Below are 22306 nucleotides of genomic sequence, written 5' to 3' on the forward strand. Positions count from 1 at the left end.
TTCGTTCTCGAGATATCCCCTGATTTGCAGGCTTCACTAACATTCAGGCATACCCAGTGGAGGGACACTCACTATCATTGAACTTGATCTTGTTTATTTATGAAACATTTACTAATTGCTTACAGTTCAATTCGTTCTCGAGATATCCCCTCATTTGCAGACTGCTCTAACATTCAGGCATACCCTGTGGAGGGACACTTACTATCATCGAACTTGATCTTGTTTATTTATGAAACATTTACTAATTGCTTACAGTTCAATTCGTTCTCGAGATATCCCCTGATTGGCAGGCTTCACTAACATTCAGGCATACCCAGTGGAGGGACACTCACTATCATTGAACTTGATCTTGTTTATTTATGAAAACATTTACTAATTGCTTACAATTCAATTCGCTCTCGAGATATCCGCTCATCAGCAGACTGTTCTAACATTCAGGCATATCCAGTGGAGGGACACTCACTATCATCGAACTTGATCTTGTTTATTTATAAACAATTAACTAAATTTTTACAACACAATTCGTTCTCGAGATATCCCCTGCTTGCCAGACTGCACTAACATTCAGGCATACCCAGTGGAGGGACACTCACTGTCATCGAACTTGATCTTGTCTATTTATAAACAATTAACTAAATGTTTATAACCCAATTCGTTCTCGAGATATCCCCTGCTTGCCAGACTGCACTAACATTCAAGGCTGGTTTACACGGGTAGAGTTGAGGGTGATAGTAGAGTATCTAGTAGAGTAACTCTACCCGTGTAAACACTCACTAGCGGCTAGTATCTAGGCAAGTAGCTAGTAGGTGGTAGAGTAGAGTTACTAGCAACATGTGGCAAAGTATCTCTACTCTACTTCCCCCACCACTGGCCAAATGTTCACTTTCCTCCACACTATACTTGTGTAAACGTGATTAGTCAATAGTAGAGTAGAGTTTCTAGTAGAGTGAAGCTGTCTTAAGCTGTATTTGAGACTTGTATTGTTTAACTTTCGTGTGTTCAGGCGTGTTCTGTCGTTCTGTGTGAATATGAAGTTTACTGAAGAGCAAACTTGTAAACTCATGGAGTTGTACCATGAATATGACTGCCTGTGGAATCTCGGTACTATTCATTATAGAAATCGAAACAAAAGACAAGCCGCAGAGGTGGAAATCGTACAAAGGTTGGGAATTGCTGGCTTTGGAGTTAACGAGCTGAAGCAGAAAATAAAAAACCTCAGATGCACTTACAACCAAGAGTGCATTGAAATACAGAAGTCGAAGAAATATGGATCGGGCTCTACTGAAGTTTATGTACCTAACCTAAAATGGTTCCCTGTAATGGATAACATAATTAAAAGTGCAAAAGGAAATAAAAAAACTGAAGACTCTGTGGTGAGTAAACATTGTTTTAATATATTATATACTACACAATACATTAATAAACTAATATTCTTGATGCATACTTAGTAACAAGCAAGATCAAAACACATTTTTATACTGCCATGGTACAGCTCCTTCGCCGCTAAAGTAATCTTTTAAATGGTTTCTCATTTTTTTAGCCATTTTTGTTGACTGAGGACCACCATAAGGCTCAAGACTTCGTAGTTCACCAATTTCTTGCCGCCAATTGCCAGGAATTACAACTCCGGTATCCAAATTTTCACTATAAACTGAACCATGGGCACAATATGTCGCAGGGGACGTGACTGTCAGCCAGTTATGAAGGCAACATGAAGCGCTAACTACTTTTTTAACGTAGTAGTATGCACTGACAAGGGTCACTCAAAAACCCGAAAACGGCTGACCAGTATTCCAAATACGTTTTCAGAAATTCTTCTTGCCCTACTCAACCGGTAATTGTAAACTTGTTCCATAACAGTAAGGCGTCTTCTGTATACAGTGTAAGGTTTCATAAAACACATTTTCAACGGAAAAGCGTCATCCCGACAAGAAATAGGCCATCAGGTAATAAATTGTTTTCTAATGCTTCGTACAGTCCACAATTTTGAAATACACCTCCATCAGAGTTTGATCCTTTAAAACCCCTTTAAAACCGCTCGTATATACAAAGCGGTACCGGTGGTCAACTACAGCCATAAGTACAATGCTATTGCTTCCCTTGTAGTTAAAGTATTCACTACCAGAATTGGAAGGAGCTTTAATTACAATGTGTTTCCCGTCTATAGCCCCACAACAGTTGGGGAAGTTCCAACTTTTCTCGAAACCCTCAGCAATATGTTGCCATTCTTCTTTATTTGGTACCTGTAACAAAAACAAGAAATTAATGAGACTATAATTATTATATCGTTTTATTCTTTTTCAGGAATCTGTTATACAGAAGACCCAAAACATAGAGGAAAAAGAGCTTGAGCCAATTATCGATGACCCTGATTCCAATTTGGAGTCAACAACTCAAACACAGGCACAGCCCATCCGGGATATATTTTCCGTCAAGAGATCGGCATCAGAAAAGGCCAAAGAAAAGATTAAGAAGAGAAAGATTGAACATTTAGCTGATGCAGTACAGAATCTCCGTCATGTCACCGAATCTGTATATGAAAACGAAAACAATACAAATGAACATGACGCATTTGGCAACTTTGTTGCAGCTAGCCTAAAAGTATTACCAACGGCAAAAGCATTGCTAGCTCAAAGTGAAATCCAGGGTATTTTAATGAAACACAGATTAAGTATTATCTCTCAAGAGAACACATGGACTCAGTCAACGATAGTCGCCCTTCAACAGCCTCTGATTTGGTGTTTATCGACCAAGGAGGTATCCCTCAGGAAGTAATTTTGGAATTTGACCAAACTGATTCCATTGAAAATGGATGTAATATTAACAACACCACTTCTGATGTAATTAAACGAAAACTGAAAATGTACCGTCTACCAGTTCAATTAATTGTCAAACCGTCAATTAATTATCAATAAAAGTGTATTTTGGAAAACAAGATTTTTATTTAACCTAATTGGTACATGTTTAATTTTCATTAAGTTGCCTAGTTTATTGGATTACAATACCTGAGGACGTAACTAGAGTTAACAGAATTTTTTTTCTTATATTTATCACTATTTTAATTATTTTTGAAATAAACTAAATCTATAAACTTGTATTGCTACTTACCTTTATTGAATCATTAAGTACTTCGGAGATCGCTTCACAAACCTCTGGTTCGTTGTCTATTTGCCTCATCATCTATAGCCTCAGCAACTTCTCTTAGAAGCACATTTAAAAACCTAGGAATTACTGATCTAATTAATTTCCTTTTTTTACAACAAAACTCATTTTGAGGAATTTAAAAGAGGCACACACTTCACTATCATCAACACTCTACTGTGTGTGAACAGCGGCTTCTGTAAATCGGTAGAGTGAACAAGATAGTGGCTCTACTAGATACTCTACTATTACCCACAACTCTACCCGTGTAAATACAGCTTTAGTATTAGTAACAAATCTCTGGTCACTAGAGCGCTCGTGCCATTGTAGCCGCATCAACTGGAGCTTTATGTTTCATTTTTCGGTAATTGGGGGTTTATTTTCTAATTAAATAATGAAAATGCATTTTTCTGTCATTGACTTAATTGATTGGTCTTATATTTATTTATTAGTAGCCTACAATATTTGCTAATGTTGCCTACACATGATCATAAATTATTTGCAAGCAAATATTCTTTTGTAAAAAATACTAAGCATTAACGGTAAAATTGAATAAAAGTTTTAAGGAATATATAAATAAAAATGCATATATTTAAAGTACGTATACAGTTGTATACTAAATTTTTTAAGATCACTTCTGCTCATTATTTAGACTAATTAATAGTTTGAGTTGGTTATGTGAAGAGAAATTTGTGCAGACTCAACTGCTCTATTCGTTACTAAAGTAGAATTAAAACCAGAAGCGGATTAGTAAGTCTGCGTCTTCGGGGAGATTCTTGGCAACGTTCGGTGACAGTGTTGCCACGTCACGTCGGGTCGTGCGGAACGCAGAACAGCTGGTAGGGTAGTAGCACGGCGTAAACCGACATGAGCTAAATATTACTGATTTTAAATAAGTGTTTTAGGTCTTTTTAACGACGATTCCCATAATGTCAATAATTTGCTGCAAGCCATCGATCGCTACTGGAATCGATGGTCTTTCAACTTCCAAGATAAAAATGTGCTTGTAAATTAATTGTAAATAATGGAAATAAATTCATTATTGCATTCATTTCATTAATTCATGTACGTGACATTTTTATCAATCTGTGGATATTTTGAATTAATTTATTTTTGTTAAACTGTCTCGATGTTTGAATAGCCTCATATAGTTTTCGGTATAAATCTGCTTCAATCGGCTGTGCTATTAAACTACACAGAACCGTGTTGTAATATTCTAGTCACTAAAACACCGAGAAACAGGCATTAACGCATCAATGCAACTCTCTTTTCAGTATATAGAAACGAATGTACCACTAATCTCAATAATGACTGAGCTAAGGTTTAATTCAAATTTGAAAACATAAATTGAAATAGTAACATGTAAAGAAAACTATTTGTTATTTTTGTTACAATGAGCGTCAATGATTTCTTCACGTATAAAATGGATTTAATTTCTTGAAGAATTCAAACAACTGCACTTTGCAGGCGCGCGACTGCGAGTAACGATCTAAAAATTTTCAAAAATTCCCGAGGGGGAACCCCCGGACCCCCCCAACCTGGGGGGTATTCCATACCCCCCAGACCCCCCGGTGTCACAGTTGGTTAGCGCCCTCACCACCCCTGTTCCCCGCCCTTTCGACGTACCCAGCACGGGCCTGGAAATTTTACTCCCATGTATTACAAGAAAATGTAACAGGGTTGTTATACATTTTACTTTTGTATTAATGTTTCACAATAGAGCCACTACGTAAAAATATGTTTCTTTTTTTAATATCCTATTTTTGGAATTGGTACAAACTACTTCCGATAAGACACGTTACTGCAACCTAGTGTTTCCACATCTAAAAATTTACGATATTGAGATTCTTATTTATATTAGAGCTGTTTAGAGTTTATATTTTCAAAATTGGAGTTACACGTTCTCATACCGTCACACTTCATCTTTTTGTAACCCAAGTATTGGTTTCACATAGAAGTTACATGTAATATGTAATAATTTTGTAAATAAACAATAATTAATTCCTATAATGTTTAAAATTTACAAAAGTACCTATTGTAGAATTTAATCTTATTTCTTTAGAGTCTGCAGTGTAAAGTGTTTATCGTGCGAATACACAGAAATGGATTAACAAAACTTACTAAGGGACGTCGATTGGAAACATGCAATGCTATTCGCACATTAAAAACGAATACGACGTCGTTCAAGGCACTCACGAATAACATTGATTGTTCAATGCATAGAAATTCCTTAACTTCAGAATGGAAAACATTTTACAACTTCCTTAAGTGTTTTTTTTTTTTTTTTTTTTTTTTTTTACGAATACAAATTAAATGTAGGCTATCTGTAAATATTTGATATATTTTCAAATATTATTTTCAAGTAGGTACGAACGATGTTGAGAAGCAACACTACTAGTAACAATTTCAGGCACCCAATCTTCAATACTGTAAGTACCCCATGATATCAATAATAGAGCATAAGTAATATAGTTGGGTTAACATTATTTCTTCTCATATCTGCTAAATACTATTTATCCTTATATCCGCTAAAAAGTATTTATCCTCATATCCGCTAGAACTTTGTGAGAGCTTCCTGTTCACATATAAAACCCAAAGATGATGAGTTTTAGAGACATTATTTATAAAAAAGGCAATCAATGAAGAGTTTTTTAAGGATTTTCTAATCTAATAAATATGTGGAGCAAGTACTTGTTATAATTCATTGCAATAAAATTAAATCAGACTAATGCAGTTTATACAAATTTATAGAATTTATACAAACTAAAACAGGAGTCATAAGTACTGTGGCCATAAATATAAACTTTTTGACAAATTTTATTGATCATATATACAAGGCAAACAAAACGCTGCGTGGCGTCGGAAATATAATTCCCTCAAGCCTGTGCTCATACCCTTTCAAAGCCAAGTAAATTGTGTGCGACACCTCGGGTAACGGCTAGTTTCTTTATAATAATTTTTGGTTACATTATCTATAGATAAGTTCTGTCTAATAAGTAGTTTTCTGACGTTTTGGGAACCTGATAATTAAACAAAATGTGTTTTGAGCTTACAGAATTTAAACCTTACTGCATTGATATATATCTAATGATATGGTACATTAGTAGAGTGGTAATAGATAATACTCTTTGCGAATCAGTCTTTACGCAGGCTAGTGACATGCAAATCTTAATTAATAGTTAATCACTTATAAGGATATAAAATATATCAATTCTAAAAAATACGATATGTCGGTGAGCAAGGAAAAATGTTGGATAAGCGATAAATGGGTTGGAGAATGTAAGAATATAAAAATAGGTTTAAACAGGTCCCTCTTCTAGCCCCACATAAAACTATACCAATTTATGGGGGTTTGGATGAATAGGTTCACTTATATATTCGGTTCATTTAGCTATCGACTACTCGATTTCATGTGAAATTTAGTGAAATGTTTCCCTTGTATTTTTACAAGGGAGAATAATTTAGGCTCTGTTATCTTTATACAATTACGTTGAATATATATTATAAAACTTATTCATTTTTAAGATATTACATTTTAAATTTAATGTGACCTTGAATATTAAAAATATATGTAGACCTGTTTCAGTAATAAATATTTACACGTATACTTACTTTAATAAGCACAGTAAGCGTTCTGCCTAAATGAGCATCGACATATTTTAATTGAGTATATCTTTCCCACCACTGCACCTCTTATAGCAATAAACCTTTGTATTAATTACTCATAGCTGTTTCAGAAAAGGAAACGATCTATTTGCTGTTTCACCTTTAACTGGGCATTTAAAAGTAATTTTTCACTAATTAATAACATGATCGCGATTGAAAAACATAAACTTAACGATCTTGAACAACTTTTAGTAGTAATTATTCTCTCAATAGCTTTTTAGCAATGAAACATTTAAAATGAGAATAAATGATGATGAACTGCAGTAAATGGGACATAGATCAATATGACCTACACAAACACGTGCAATCTGTATACATAAAGCAAAGAAAAACCAAACGTTCATTATTAACTATATTCCCTGTCTTTGGGTAAGTTAATTTAATATAAGCTAATTTACCACGTAACTTCCATTATTATTTTAACATTACTTTTATTACTTGTTATTGTAGACAGGGTTTTATTTAATTTGAACTATCAGTTTACAAGAAAACTTAGTTTTGGAGGACTTGTATTAAAAAAGGACATCCTTTCAGAATTTGAAATTCCTGCATATGCTTATAGAGAGTAGTAGATGGTTTTAGTGTTGAGGCGTAAGACATAAAGTGCCTTTAACTATATGATTAATTTGTTGTTAGCTTTTGGCCTAAATTTTCAACTAATCACATGATTCAGTTGTTTGAAAATATTGTTTAAAAATGTGTGTGTGTGTGTGTGTGTGTGTGTGTGTGTGTGTGTGTGTGTGTGTGTGTGTGTGTGTGTGTGTGTGTGTGTGTGTTTTCCAAACATCACTTAATACGAAAAAGCTAAAATCTGTATTTTTTGACAGGCCTATATCCCAAAGTGAGTGAATGCAATAGTTAAAGTGAAATGTTAGATATGTTACACACATAAAAATATGTTTCATGAATATCCAACACCATGCCTATTTTCAATTTAGTATTAATAGTTTCTAGATCAAACCAAATTTCTGGTCTTGCATTTGTTGCATGATACAGGTCATCTGCTGCCATTCGTCTTATTAATTGGCATACCAGACCTTTTGAAATTGGACCAGAAAGATTAGTGTTAGAAAAATGTAAATTATACAATATTGATTACTTGTATATTTTTTACGTTTATAGTAAAAATGTTAGAAGACTTTTACAAAAATGGCCCACTTATTGCAACATTATTATTCTAAAAGAAAGATTCCTCATAATAATTTCAAAGTTATTTTTATGTGGTGATATGAGAGCCTTAACAACCTGAGAGCATTTTCCAGCTCCAACTTCTCCCATTTTGTTATTAACGACGTATGTATCTGTGTCGCAATGAAACCATGATGTGGTAAATTGTGCTAGTGGTGAGCCTCATCAACCGCAGACCTGTTTCCTCGGCTTCTACTCCCATTATGTTACTTACGTCATACATGAGAAGGCTTAAATCTGTAAATATCCAAGGCCACTCAACCTCTAGCTATGTTTGCTCGGTTTTTGACTTTTCAGCTCTAGCTTCGACTTGGTTTTCCAGGACTTAAGGACCTAGAAGATGCGAGGAGCCGTGGTGCTGACATTCTGCAGTCTTGCCACTGCATACTTGAATACCAACTGTCCAAAGGGTAAAGTCCTCTGTTTGTACAATAGTATATGGGTGAAATATGACTTACGTCAAGTTAAGAATTTTCAGTTCTTTTTAAAATTTACTTTTCCCTCTGAATTAATCATAATACCTTCAGCACTTATCTTGAAAGATGATAAAATTTTCTGTTAACTCTAGAAATTTACAAGGCCAGAGTTACTCTGAAGTTCGTTATCTTTAACTAACCATAAAAACGCAAATTGTACAGATTTTGAAGTTTATTATTATGCATCCGAAAGTTTTATATTATCAATTTAAGGTAACAACGCTTCAAAGTCTTTTAAGTTTCTTCTATTTTTTTTACATGTCTATCTAGTTTGATTTTTGTTTGTTTTGGAAGGAGTATAAAGATTTGTTATGGTGTAGTCCAAACTGAACTTTGCATTAGATGAATGACTTGCAGAATGAGTGCTACCTATAGTCTTGATAGTCTACTAGTTAATGTAACAAATGTACATATTCCATTACCAGGCTCAGTTAGCGAAACAAATGATCTTACAGTTTAATATAAATTCAATTTACTGAACCTTTTCTGAATTAAACTTATTAAGATACTAACACATTCATATTTTAATCTTTTAGCAGTAGTTTTCAAATATTTGAAAAGTGGGATGTACAAATTTGTTCTTGTGTGGAATAATTCACTTCTATAGTTCTTGATTGTTTTATTTCTACCAATGAGTTCAGCACAAAATAACCACGAATCTTGCCTTCCTCTGGAACAGAGAGAGTTAGAGCGGCTGTAAACGTTCATTTAGCGCTAAGTTTGTAGTACTGGAGAGTTGACGTAAAATTTACATTAAATTAAAATTATCACTGAAAAGTGTACAAACCTAAACTTAAACAAAATATCACTTGCTAACAAAAAAGGTTGCTGTATAAACTAGACTCACTATTTTAGTTCCCAAAGTGTTGTCTACAGTAGATAGACTGCGTTTGCCGACATACTATTCTCACTTTGAAATATATAAAAAATCCTCAATAATGGGACAATCATAATCATATAGCATAAACTTGACTCAATACAGTACTGAACTAGACGATCAAAAGTCTTCTCATTTCAGAGCTCGATTCACACAGTTAATCAATAACCACACTTGAGTCAATGTTAATCAATATGTCTCTCTCCGTGTGCATCAAAACAAATGCTTCTAAATTTTCTACAGTCATTGTTGCTCTTAATCTCGTCTTTATTAACTTTAACTTCGAAAATACTCTTTCACAAGACACCTGTGTTAGTGGAATCGTTAGTAAATAAGACAAAGGTAAATTAAAATTCATTCAAATAAAATCAATTTATTGTAAAATTAAAACTGGTTGTATTGAGATGGTTAATCGGCATGACATATATCTGCAAACGGTTCCATCTCACAGGAGAGGTCAATTCGACAGGATTCTGCAACAGATAAATACAACGGAATATTACTTTGCAGTGTTTAACTCTGATTTTGGAATCACCAGTAATTCTTGAGTTTTCTGTTGGATGTCTAACTGAAATGTTATTCCAGTCCTAAAACAGTTAGAATATGTTTGCACTTTACTCTATCCCATACAACAAAGTACTGTGATCTTTAAAACATATAATTTAATTTGCAATTAATATTTGTGTCAGTAACATTCCCCGAAGTCAAGTCAGTTTTAGGAAAATGTCTATATAAGAGTATGTATGAGAATGTACATAAGCATTATTTGACTAAATGGACGAGTTTTGATAAAATTGGATTGAGGGTATAGTTAGTAAATACATGAATAATTTACTAATTTTTCAAACGTTTAAAAATTTGCTATTTTTTATCCATAAAAGAAAAGATTTTATAGTGAACTTGGAACTGTAGACAACTTAATTTTGTATTCCAATTACATAGCAATGAATGTAGTGCATTCTTGCTATATATTCAACTTCTCTGTAGTGCATTTATAAAGCGTAATACAATAACTCTACAAGTATGTTTTGTAATAAACTCGTAATCAGTGCAATAAAAACTATACAGTGTGAGTTGAAAGTATGGATACACTCTGTTTATTGTGTGATGAATAACGATAGAGGGATAGATATTAAAAAGAATTTCTATAAAACGAAACCGCATTAAGGACAGAATAGTAGCGAAAATAAAAAAAAAACACCGCGTGTATCCATACATCTGCCATTAAAGTTCCTACAACAGACTTGAATATTGTCAAACTGTCTTGGGAGAGCAGTTTGATCATCTGCCATAAAATACAGAGGTTAGTATTTTAGCCGTTGTATGTGCTTAACGTAATTGCAATTACTATATTTATAATGCTAGTGTAACTTTCCATTTAAATTCCCCCTAAAAAGCACATTCTGGGAAAATGGTGCGCTTTTGTTTCCTAGAGGAGTGTACTAAGTTTCATTTTTCTATCTTTGCCCATTGGAGGTTGAGCAGGAGCCATCCATGCTTTTAACTTAATTAATTTCAATAACCTGCCATTTCATACTGGGCACAAATCATAACACAAATATAACTTTTTTTTACTACTTACCACTTTGATGTTTAGTTACTTCCAATAAAATTTGACATAATTTAAAATGTATATTAGTAATATTTTTAAATTACTCGTATTAAAATTAACAATTTTTACCTTATAATTAGATACCTAATTATATAAAGGTACTCACATTATCTACAATTTTGGGTTTTTCAAGGAGGAGCTTTTTACCCTTTATATGTCATTTAGCTCTAGCTTCCACTGTTCTTTTTTATCATAACCTTACAGAATAAGAATAATTTATTTACACAATATAACACAAAGATTTTCTATGCAAGTCAAAACATCAGTATAAAATGTAACTATAGAAGAGCAACATAACATAACTGCAATGAACTACAATATAGCATACAATTTAAGCAGTACATTCTTGATCATTCTTTGCTCCTTCAAATAAGGTGTCACTTAATGGGTCTTTACATTTAAAAATTTTGAGCTACCCCCACCCTCACCTCCAAATCTCATTTTGGGGAAATGGGCAAAGTTGTAGCCTAACAGTGTCTAAAAAGTTCACTGCTATTTCCGAAAAGGTGTCCCGAGTTCCATCCCTCCATCTTTATCCATCAAAAACTAAACAGAGTGTATCCATACTTTTAACTCATACTGTATACTTGTGCATGACCCATTGCGGCGTACATTTGATTGTGAGAGAGTCCTATCAAGTTGGTTAAATTTTGGAGTCAATAGAAAACTCACCGTTCTGTTTTTCAGTTACTACGGAAAGTGTTAAGGCCGTACAGGCTACTATCTGCATTAGGCAACTAACTATTGAGATCCCGCACGTCCTATTTAAAATCGCTGTCTTACTGTATGTCTGTCCGTCCGTGTGATATCGTATTATACAGTTACTATAAACTAGAATCCTAGTAATTACATTCCTTTTGGGCCAATTAAGTACTCTACTGTATTAGAATCAAGAGGACAAATTTAAGAGTAACAAATTCTTACATATTTCCAAATGTTTTATGGGTGACTATAAAGACAACGAGAAAATCACAGAGTAAACCAGTTTGAAATAAACTGAGTACAATCATTATGAGATTTTATCATGTTACATTTTTTGCTCTGTTAAGACAAGAAGCTTAGAATATTGCACCTAGTCCTATAAGGACCTTAGCACTCTTTCCGGAGTGCTAGGATATTCGGGATGGGTCAGGTTTGGGATAGGGGCCGCCTCCTGTCGAGATTTATGAGGGAACAATTTAGGTCACTAATGTTAAGTCATGTCCCCTCGGAAGAAGGGAAAGCCAGCTCTGAACCAGCCTGTTCAGTCAAAGAAGGCAGGGCTGGCACATCCTTACAGTATGTCTAGGCTGGCAAGAACCTTTGACTCTTTGGGAACGAACCCTACCAACTCCAAAAGTCATCTCCCGCAGTAGACTAGACATATAAAATTACCCTTGCATACCAGAATCTCGATACTTGTCGTTAGTGATGTGCCACTCCTGGAAATCCATAAGGTTGCAACCTTATTTAACCCATATTTAGGTGACACATCTAATTTTCATACTGGCTGAAATATTTCCAAAATCATTGTATTTACATATTTACATGATATGGTATTTTAATTGTAATAAAAATTATGTAAATATTTATTTGTGGAGTCGGTTGATGAAGAATGCTTCGGTTTTGAAAGGCCTAGCACGAAAAATAAATAAATTGAAAATGATATGTATTATTTACATTTATTAATATTTAAAATCATTTCCTTTTGATTGTTGTAGGGACACTCACTGAACTTTATCAATTGAATAGTACAGTTGCTAAAAGCAATGATGGGAAGGGTTGATTCAATGTGAATATTATGTTTAGCTTCAGTTCACCTTTCCCTTAGTGCAGAATCTGACGCTGTCTCAGACTTGACATCTGGAGTTTGGATTTTTAAGTGTAGAACACTCTGTTGTTCCACCGTGCTTGGAGATCGTGTCACAAATATCGTAGTGCACTGAATTGTGCAGCTGATGAGTCAATGAGAATGCCTCTTCACCTAGATTACACTATGTTTTTATATGTTGTAGTCTAGGTGTTTCTGATGTCGAAACGATGTTAAGAGTTCGTTTTGAGTTTCTTCGTTGTCGAACTTTTTGTGTCTCTTCAGACGAACATGACTCCAGAAACCGGGAGTCAAGTCTGAGACAGTGTTACATTCCAGATGCTGCACTAAGAAGAAGGGGAACTGTAGCTTAAACTTAACGTTTAGAGTTGTTGTATGAGTTAAAATTAGTGATCATAGTAAGGAGAAGAAAACAAATTACTTCTTTGAGTCAAAGATAACTCCAAAACGGAAAAAGGTAAAGCCTTATCTTAGGGGTGAGATTTAAAAAAATGGAGATCTTACTATAATATAGTGTTTAAGAATTAAGGAAAACGTCACTATTGAAACAAACCAAAATAAACATTTCCTTCAGTTCGCTTTCTCTAAATTTTCAGATACCTTTAGAGTTTTGCTGATTGGTATCTCCACCGAGATCTTGGTATTTCTGGCCTTGAAACTAAATTACGTCACTATTATCAGGCACTTATTCACCCTTAGTATGTCTGGTATACTTTGCATGGAAACGAGCCTATCCATAATGTAAACTTGCTTTGTCCGCTCTGGGGTATAAAAATACCAAATCAAATCAAAAACAAATAGAAGAGTATAACTTATAAAGATGAAATTCAAATATAAAATGCGCGAGTTCAATACTAATGCACTACATATAAATCAAAATATCACTAAAAAATCAAAATATTATAATTATATGAACTAGTATTTGATAGGAATTGAGAAATGTCAACTACACTCCACCAAAGGGAATCCAATATTTCCTTCAAATCTTGCACATTAGATACCATTAGACACACTAACCATCGATCCTCAGAATTGTTAGTTCTCTTATTTTGAAATGGAGGTATTTCGAAAGACATTCTCATAAATATACATAATTCAGGCAAGCCTGAGAAAACATTCCTTAAATCTTGAAATCACTTAAAATACTACTTTGCATTTGTTTCAGCACTAAATGGTTGGCCTAAAATACACCCACCCCCAAATTTTAAACCAAATCCAGCCCAAGGAGATTTGCCACCTTATCACACTCCATCCCTACAATCGCCCATCAACATCCGCTCCAGCAAAGCCGCCAAGGTCAAACTGCCACCCCTTAAGTTTGAGAACATGCTAAACGATGGTGTGCGAGTCATTATGAGAAATACTGGGACAACGGGTAATTGTGCTATGTTTTTATTAACATTAATAATGTTATCCGTTATCTTTTAGATAAGACGTTTGTTCTTGCATTTTCATATTCACTACTCTAGTGAATAGTCAATTTTACTACATTTTTTCTCGAAATTATAAAATGATTGAAGTTAATGTAAAATCTAAACTCTTCTACTAGTCATGGATAGCCTTTCTCCATAACAATACTATTTATTTGTCAATACAGACGTTTAACTACCACTCCATTTCCCGCCTACCCACTCTCACGTCGTCTTCTTATATGAGAGGCTCTCTAATTTTGTAGCTCCTCTGTGTGAAGTTCCTTACAAAATAATAAGTAATAAAACCCAGTAAAAATAACTTTTACTTTTTACACTAATATTGCAAAGAAAATATTGAGTAAAGTTATAACACTTATTTGAATTTCTGCCACGAGAACCAACTTTTTCAACCTTCTTTTTTAAGTTTCTTCAAATATCAGAACACTTCATTAACACCTAATTATTATTTATGTCAAATTATTGGTTATTTGTAGAAAACCCAGTTAGGTTTACTACATATTACCCGCAATCTGCCTAAAACGATTATATTTTTATTTTATGATTTATTTTTCAGTGCAATTCGAAATAGCGAATGAAAGTGTGATGGCACCCCGACTGGTTGGCGGGCCATTAACTTGCCATGGAGAGTATGAGTTTTCCAATCTGCATGTACATTGGGGAACGGAAGATAATCTTGGCGGCGAGCACGAAATAAACGACAGAAGGTAGAGTAGTCTTTAGTGATTTATTTCTTTTAGTCAAAATGATCCTATTGTTGATTTGAACTGGGATTATTTTCATGCATCAGATGGAAAATACGTCCTTGAGCACTTTCTAAGTGTAACCTGTACGAAAATAGTCGGATGGTAGATGGCTCGTCTGAATCCCCCATCCACCCACCCACTATACACCGCGCCTGACACTGTTGCCAGTTTTACGTGTATAGAAAATTTCTGATTCGTCTCAACAGTTGTTACAATAAAAAAAACATGATCAGCTGTTACCGCAAACGTAAACACGCGTACATTAAAATAAATAAAAAGAAGAGCTGGTAGTTAGAACCGATATGGCAACACCGCTTTAAATGCCCTCCATTCGTGCGGATTACACTAGTTAAATGAATATACTGGCTATTAACTTAGATTCATTTCTGAAGTGACTACTTCTTTTGGCGGGCTATGGATGTATGTTTTTCAGGGAGGGAAAACTTTCGTTTCGCGTCACGTTTGTTTGCTCTAACTCCGCCAGGGGCAGGACTAGCGCAGTCATTTTTATGTCAGGGAGGGCATTTCTCCCTGGTTACTGTCGCTCCTTTTTGAAGTGACTATTTCTTTTCGCGGGCTATGGATGTATGTTTTGCACAGAGAACTTTCGTTTTGGAACGTCAAGCACGTTTATGTTTTCCACATGCTTTCAAAGTAGAATGACAGCTTTACCGAAACTTAAAAAAACCGTTACATAAATATCTGATCTGAACTAACATGCCATTTAAAGCATGTTTTACTAAAACTACCAGCAGTAAACAACTAGGCAAAGAGAATGGTGTCTGTAATCAGCATTAACGTAGCGTATAGACTGTTACTATTTGGATTTGCGGGTTGTGTATATTAATTGTTTATTTCGTTTTCAGCTAATGGAAGAAAACGAAGTGAATTATTCCGATTCAACCACAACACCAAATAAAAAAGTGGTGATGAAAACCATTATAAAAAAAGCACTTCGGTCAGTCGACTGCTATGTTCTTTTTTTCTGAAACTCACATTATACAATTCTAAAAAATAAAAAGACATGTATTAGTATCTAGCATTCTTCAAACTAGTTAGTTAAATTTTACAATCAACTTTTAATTCAGAGATGGCTGTAACTTATAAGAATTAATCCTTAAAAACCTTTTTATCCAATTATGAACAAAAACCAACTTAATAAACTTCCAAAAATGTCTTTTCTAAGATCAATAGTTTTGAAAACTTGTTAGTGAGAATTTGACTTTTACGTCTAAATACAATTGTTATAAAAAGTTGATGAAGAATTTTTATTTTTTCTCTCTGATACAGCCTAACAAACAACATAATTAAAAAAAACGTTTTCAAACTACCTTGGCCAATAAAATACGTCTAATGATAATACATCATGTGTGCAGCAATAAAACTAAAATTAATTTTATAAGTTGTATAAGTATTTTTCTATCCACAGATTTGCAATCGAAGGTCACTGTGTACATTTCAAAAAGAAATATCAAACAATAGAAGAAGCAGAAAAGCACTCAGATGGCTTGGCAGTAGTAGCATTTTTTGCCAAAGTAAGTTGCTTCAGTTGTGTAATAGTTATTGTTGTTTATAGTGTAATTCGCCAAGAAGACTTTCCATAAAACTTTCCAATTCTAAATTTGACCCATGTAACTTGATTTATATAACCTGAACTTTGCTGCAATTGGAACGCGTATTACTGTTTCTATAATTCGTAAACTGTATATTGGTAGAATGTCCATAGAGAGATCAATTCAAAAATACACATATTTCGCTCTTATAAAGTCAAAAATGAAAATTACAGTAATGAAGTAAATAAAATTATTGACACTTTTTAATAAATAAAAGCTATAAAAGAGTAATAATTACTAACTATTGAAGAATCGCACTATTAAAAATTAAATTTCATCAGGTTTTACTGAACCTGTTTTATTAATGAGATAGTTCACACTTAAATCTATACTATTGTATAAGAATCTAACGGTTTCTACCTATGTGGTAGTGTGTGTTCGTGTGCGTGTGTGTTACTCAATCGCGTAAAAATTACTGGACCAATTGTACTGAAATTTTACATGAATATTCTTAAGGAATGTGGTTAACATATAGGCCATTTCTTAATTTGAACGTCACTCTGAGCTGTACCCCTCTAGTCTCTAAAGTTTCAAAAATCCCATCTTGGTCTCTAAAGTTGCATTACCACATAACAACACATATTATTAATTGAAAGAGTTTGTTAATTAAACCATTAGCTTTAATTTGTTCACACATAATCTTGAAAGCATATCGTGATAGTAACAACAATTCTTATTTGTAGTTTTGCTGAAACCGCTGATTAGCCCAGAGTAAGAAACTATCTGGATAAGAAAATGTAAAGTTTATTCTGTACTTTTTAGTAAATATTATTAAGTATGCAGTTCCTGATCAGTGCTGTAATACAGATGTCAAAGAAAAAGTTACAATCTAACTATTATTATACATTTCAATACGATTACTAAACCCATCATAGTTGTCTTTTAACAGAAGTAGGCTTCTCAGATCTGTGTTTTTAAATATGTTTTCTTGATCGTGGGAAAAAATCAGCTATGGTACAAAAACACAAATGTGTAGTAAATTACAATGGCCATAAATATACACTTTTTGACATACTGTCTTGATAGTGGCCACAAGGAAAACTCAACATGGCCGTCGGAATTATAATTCACGCGAACCCGAAGTACTCATACACATGCAAAGCCTGCTAAATTTCGTGCAAAGCCGCGAGTAACTACTAGTATTTTAATAAAGGTGGAGAAAAATATGAACAACTCCTAAAAACTCCCATTCAAATGACATATTAACTCAGGATATATATCTGCAGTGTCTGTTGTGTGTAATTATTTAGCAATAAACTGACAACGTAATATGGTGACTAAGCTTTATATAGAAATAGTGACACTGTTTACTAAATTTATATATTATGGAAGTACAACTTGCAATATTAAAAGCAATTTTTATTTTTATATTCTGTATAAATTGTTTCTGTATACACCCGGAGTGTTCAACACATGCAAAGCCTGCTAAATTGCGTGCAAAGACGCGAGTAACTGCTAGTATTTTAATAAAGGCGAGGGAAAATATAAATAAATCTTAAAAACTGCCATTCGAATTACATATCTGTAGTGTCTTTTGTGTGTTATTATTTAGCAATCAACTGATAACATAATATGGTGATTAAGTTTTATATAAAAATACTAACCCTGTTTACTAAATGTATATAGTATGGAAGTAGCCTATAACTTACAATATTAAAAGCCATGTCAATTTTAATTTTAGTATATTGAAGCAAGTTATATTCCGTATAAATTGTTTATGTTCTCATTCTTTTAAATTTAAACCATATCAAATTATTTGTCTCCAAAATTGAAAGTAACTTATTGTTAACCAGTCTCAATCAACTTAGTAATAAAAGTAATAATGTACTTAAAAATATAAAATGTGACTTAGTTAGTTTACCTGGTGCTAAACCTCATTTTCTTGTTTCAGAATAAGATAATTCAGTCAGTGCGAAAGCTTCTTGTTTGTATGTTAGCATACATTGACGTATAGTGGAAATATTTAACACCAGTATTGGTATGTTTATTAGTAAGTCACAGCTGGAAGTTGGAATTTTTCACTCTATCCCTTACACTTGAAGTAGTTACAAGGGACGGGATGGTTTTTATGGTTTTTTTACCGAAGTAAGCTTCTCAGACCTACGCACGTATGTTTTTTTTTTATCGAAAACAAGGCAATCTAAACTATGGTACTGAAAATGTTCTGTAAATCATTAAAACTAGGAGTGCCTATACAGATACTGATCGCTTAATTTTCAGAAGCCCATTATGGAAAGAATGAGCATACTTCTTGTCTTAAATTAATTGCATAGTTTTTATTACATAATAAAAAAAATTACATTTGAATCCTTTGGAGTCTATATAAGTTGTCGTAAAAGAAATTACGGGCAAAAAATAGAAAAAGACAATTTATTAAGGAAAACACAAAAGAACTTTAAAAGTGTTATAATATTCCTTCGGTATCAATATGCGGTTAAGCTGACGATAAAACAAAAATTATCATTTCATTTATTTTAACGAATACTGTAATAACTTATGGAGACTAATATTGTGAAAAAATGCATAGAGTAAGAATGAAAATATAAGACCCGGATAACTTACATACGGAGACCATTGCAAGTCTGTCCTCCTTTGCTATGGACACTAATTGGGTAGTACACCGCAAGGAGCGCTAGTTGCGGCACCTCGTTTTACATTGGCGAGGGGTTACGTTGCAGTTGCAGTATTAGTATCAAAATAAGAACTGTCATAAAAGTTCATGTGTTTATCACTATTTATGTTCTTTAGAGTTCTTTATGTTGGGTTACAACTTTACTGTTAACATAATTCATCCACGTCATCATATTTATTCACGTTTAACTTGATTTATTTAAAATTGTATATGTGCTTACTCACAGACTCAATTTTCTTAGTTCTTTTAAACTTATTAATACCTTTTATGTTGTATAGTAATTAGTTTTGTATATGCATGAAGCATTACAATCTAAGACAATTGAACAATTCGAACGGAATGTTTACCAACTAAATTCAACAGAATTATTCTATTCATCAACCATTCTATTTCTATTCTTCAACGTAATCTATTTTTCATTGCGGTATTATCTCCTGGAGATTCTCGAGTAATACAAACATTTTATGACTGTTAAACTTACAAAAATGCATATTAGATCAATATCAAAAGCTAAAAGCAAAGGCTCTTTCAAACCATTAATTTTGCAGAAATGGGTATAATAATGTTGGGCGGACTTTAAGGGCACGAGTGTTGCATTTTCGTCAGGATCCATCCCCAGCTAAAAATAGCTAAAATACTATGGCTATCATTCGTACTTCAAAATAGGAAGAGGAAATCTTGCAAAACCTAAAACCAAAATAACATAATTTGTAAAGGATACTTATAACTCATTTGTAATGATTTACAACAGCCTACCTTGTAACATTAGGGAGATTCGAGGTCTTCATTCACTCAAAAATAATTTAACAAAATTTTCTTTCTACATTTTTTTTATAATTTAAGTGTATACAATGATGTTTTTTTTTTAATTGAAAAACAAAATTATATTTATTTCCATAACATACGCACTGAATCATGTTCAATGACATGTTATTTACGATGTCTTGTATAATGAACGATCAACAACGACTAACATTGATATTTCTCTCTGTTATTTTAGTTCTATATTACTCTATGAAAATATTTTAAAAACTAAAGTTTGTGTATGTATTCTAAACCTTAACATGATGTTTAGTAATATAAAATTTTCTATAATGTAAATTTAAAGAACAGCAGAACTATGACGAGTTCCTGATCACCACCGTAAAACAGTGCAATGCCTATTTAAATTATGTTCCAGTTACTAATAAAAAGTCTCTTAGCATAGAACATGCGACAACTTATTTTTATATTTTCTTTCCTCTTTCCAGACTAGGTGTGCCCGGACCTGTCGAGGTCTCTCCAGGACTACACCCATGGTTTCTAATAGATCACTTTAAAATAAACGTATTACATTATTAAATCAAGTGAAGTCCCAATTATAGGATTTGCAGGATTATCGTTCAATATAAAAAGGTCTTTCATGATTAAAAGATTAATATTTTCGGGCGTATATGAATTTATCGTGTAGACTGTATATGGAGAACCCAACAAGAGCGCCTGGTCACTCTCGTAGCCTTACTACGCTGTACTTTTTCATTTAAACTACTTGAAACAACTTTCGTATGGCACAGAAATTTAAATCAAAACACTTTAATTAGTTATTGCCTTTTGTAAATTTAATAGTAAAAATATGAAAACAACAAGAAAAATTATTTTCAAAGAAGTAGGTTATACTAGTTTCGCAGCATCTGTAAATTGTTATTGAAATCACTCTGTTTACCAAAATATTGCAGGCTGGAGACGTTGATAACCCCAAGATCGATCGGTTGGTCGAGCTACTGCCCAGCATCAGGTACCCCAACTCCTCGGTGACCCTGGCGGCCAGAGACAGTCTGGACTGGTTTGATGAACTGGCGGAACCTTTCAACTACTTCACATGCCCCGGTTCTCTCACCACGCCTCCCTACACCGAAAATGTTTTCTGGATCGTCTACCCTCGGCCTATGTCCGTATCATCCAGACAGGTAACAATACTCGCTCCTTATGACTCACCTAACTCACTTGGGATTCGTGTGTGGACGACCTGAACCCGAACTATTCCTCTTTCTCTCTAGGCCTTTGTTATAGACATTTGAATGTCCTAAGGTAATAAATTTTATCACTATTACTTTCATTGTAACGTTTAATTAGTGCCAGTACTGATACCACGTTTAGGTACTTCCTTTCGCTTAATGTGCCCAACAAGCTAAAACTTTCGGAGTGGCACAAATAGAAAATATGTTTGATGATAATCGTAAATTAAATTTAAAGTTGAAATATAATTTAAAATATTCGTTACAAAATTTTTCGGTATTAAACTCCTCATTATTATTAATGAAATATTATATATAATATACGATTCACAGGTTACAAATGTATTTTTGTTGTAGGTTAAAGCTTTCAGGAACCTGCTTTCAAACGATCTCATGGTCAACAGAGAAAACATCAGACCAGTGCAGCCTTTCAACTCAAGACCCCTGATATACTCCGTTCCAAAGTTGCAGTAGCACATCACGTTCTAATATTAAACTAATATTTTACTATTATTTATAATAAATTGTTATGTTTTCTATTGTTAACAATATGACTGTTGTAGTATGAAACCCATATAAACTAATTTTTTATGTTAGCATAAAAGTTTCGGTAATATTTGATAGCCTGCAGCTATCAGATAGCTTTTTTGATGTGAATTTTCTTATTGAAAAACACAAACAAAAAATTTGATACATAAATAAAATAGATTATTTGCAGTTAGATAACTTGAAATCTAAACATTACACTACTTCACGCTGATAAAAATATACATTTTCCCTCAGAATTTCTGGGAAACATTTACTTATATATTTGTCCCTTGGACAAAAAAAAACAACCAAATCGACAAGAAAAATATCCACAATATAGTAGCTTCTAAATCTCGAAAACTCACGGGATGCTAAAATTATGTGATGACTTAACAACTCAAAAGAACTTGAAACCTATTGGTAGACAAATATAAAGTAGCAGTCCCAATATTTTTAAATAACCACTAATTATAAAATGTAGGAAGAACATTTTATTAAATACATGTATTAATATAAACAGAGCAATCTAATAATAGAACACAAAATAATTATCACCAAACTGGATAAAACTGTCAACATGATTAAAACAAGAA

General features: G+C 33.3%; 2 protein-coding genes across 4 annotated transcripts; both read left to right on the top strand.

Annotated features, from left to right (window-relative positions):
• Positions 1-976: 976 nt before the first annotated feature.
• LOC124361198 lies at positions 977-2775 on the top strand. The gene is made up of 2 exons (XM_046815237.1): positions 977-1373; positions 2305-2775. The coding sequence occupies exons 1-2, from the start codon at positions 1029-1031 to the stop codon at positions 2773-2775; spliced, it is 816 nt and encodes a 271-aa protein (XP_046671193.1). The 5' UTR covers positions 977-1028.
• A 4364-nt stretch (positions 2776-7139) lies between these two features.
• Positions 7140-21734, top strand: LOC124360188 (carbonic anhydrase 2-like). Of its 3 annotated transcripts, XM_046813578.1 has the most exons (7): positions 7140-7176; positions 8318-8405; positions 13936-14145; positions 14757-14907; positions 16376-16481; positions 20907-21137; positions 21543-21734. In XM_046813578.1, exons 2-7 carry the CDS (start codon positions 8336-8338, stop codon positions 21657-21659), a joined length of 885 nt encoding a protein of 294 aa, XP_046669534.1. In that variant the 5' UTR covers positions 7140-7176; positions 8318-8335; the 3' UTR covers positions 21660-21734. The 3 variants fall into 3 exon arrangements, 2 of the variants coding, with proteins under 2 accessions (XP_046669534.1, XP_046669535.1); XR_006922220.1 differs by lacking the exon at positions 7140-7176 and having other exon boundaries at positions 8293-8405; positions 20907-21258; XM_046813579.1 differs by lacking the exons at positions 7140-7176; positions 13936-14145 and having other exon boundaries at positions 8296-8405.
• Positions 21735-22306: the final 572 nt, after the last annotated feature.

The sequence above is a fragment of the Homalodisca vitripennis genome, chromosome 4 (genome assembly GCF_021130785.1).
Source record: "Homalodisca vitripennis isolate AUS2020 chromosome 4, UT_GWSS_2.1, whole genome shotgun sequence".
NCBI classification, from domain to species: domain Eukaryota; kingdom Metazoa; phylum Arthropoda; class Insecta; order Hemiptera; family Cicadellidae; genus Homalodisca; species Homalodisca vitripennis.

Bases quoted from the DNA above. Each gene is read 5' to 3' on its own strand.
- LOC124361198 (XM_046815237.1), top strand. From the start codon at position 1,029: ATGAAGTTTACTGAAGAGCAAACTTGTAAACTCATGGAGTTGTACCAT. The intron at 1,374-2,304 runs GTGAGTAAACAT...ATTCTTTTTCAG, and splicing joins AAAAAACTGAAGACTCTGTG to GAATCTGTTATACAGAAGAC.
- LOC124360188 (XM_046813578.1), top strand. From the start codon at position 8,336: ATGCGAGGAGCCGTGGTGCTGACATTCTGCAGTCTTGCCACTGCATAC. The intron at 14,146-14,756 runs GTAATTGTGCTA...TTTATTTTTCAG, and splicing joins GAGAAATACTGGGACAACGG to TGCAATTCGAAATAGCGAAT. The intron at 14,908-16,375 runs GTAGAGTAGTCT...TTCTATCCACAG, and splicing joins CACGAAATAAACGACAGAAG to ATTTGCAATCGAAGGTCACT.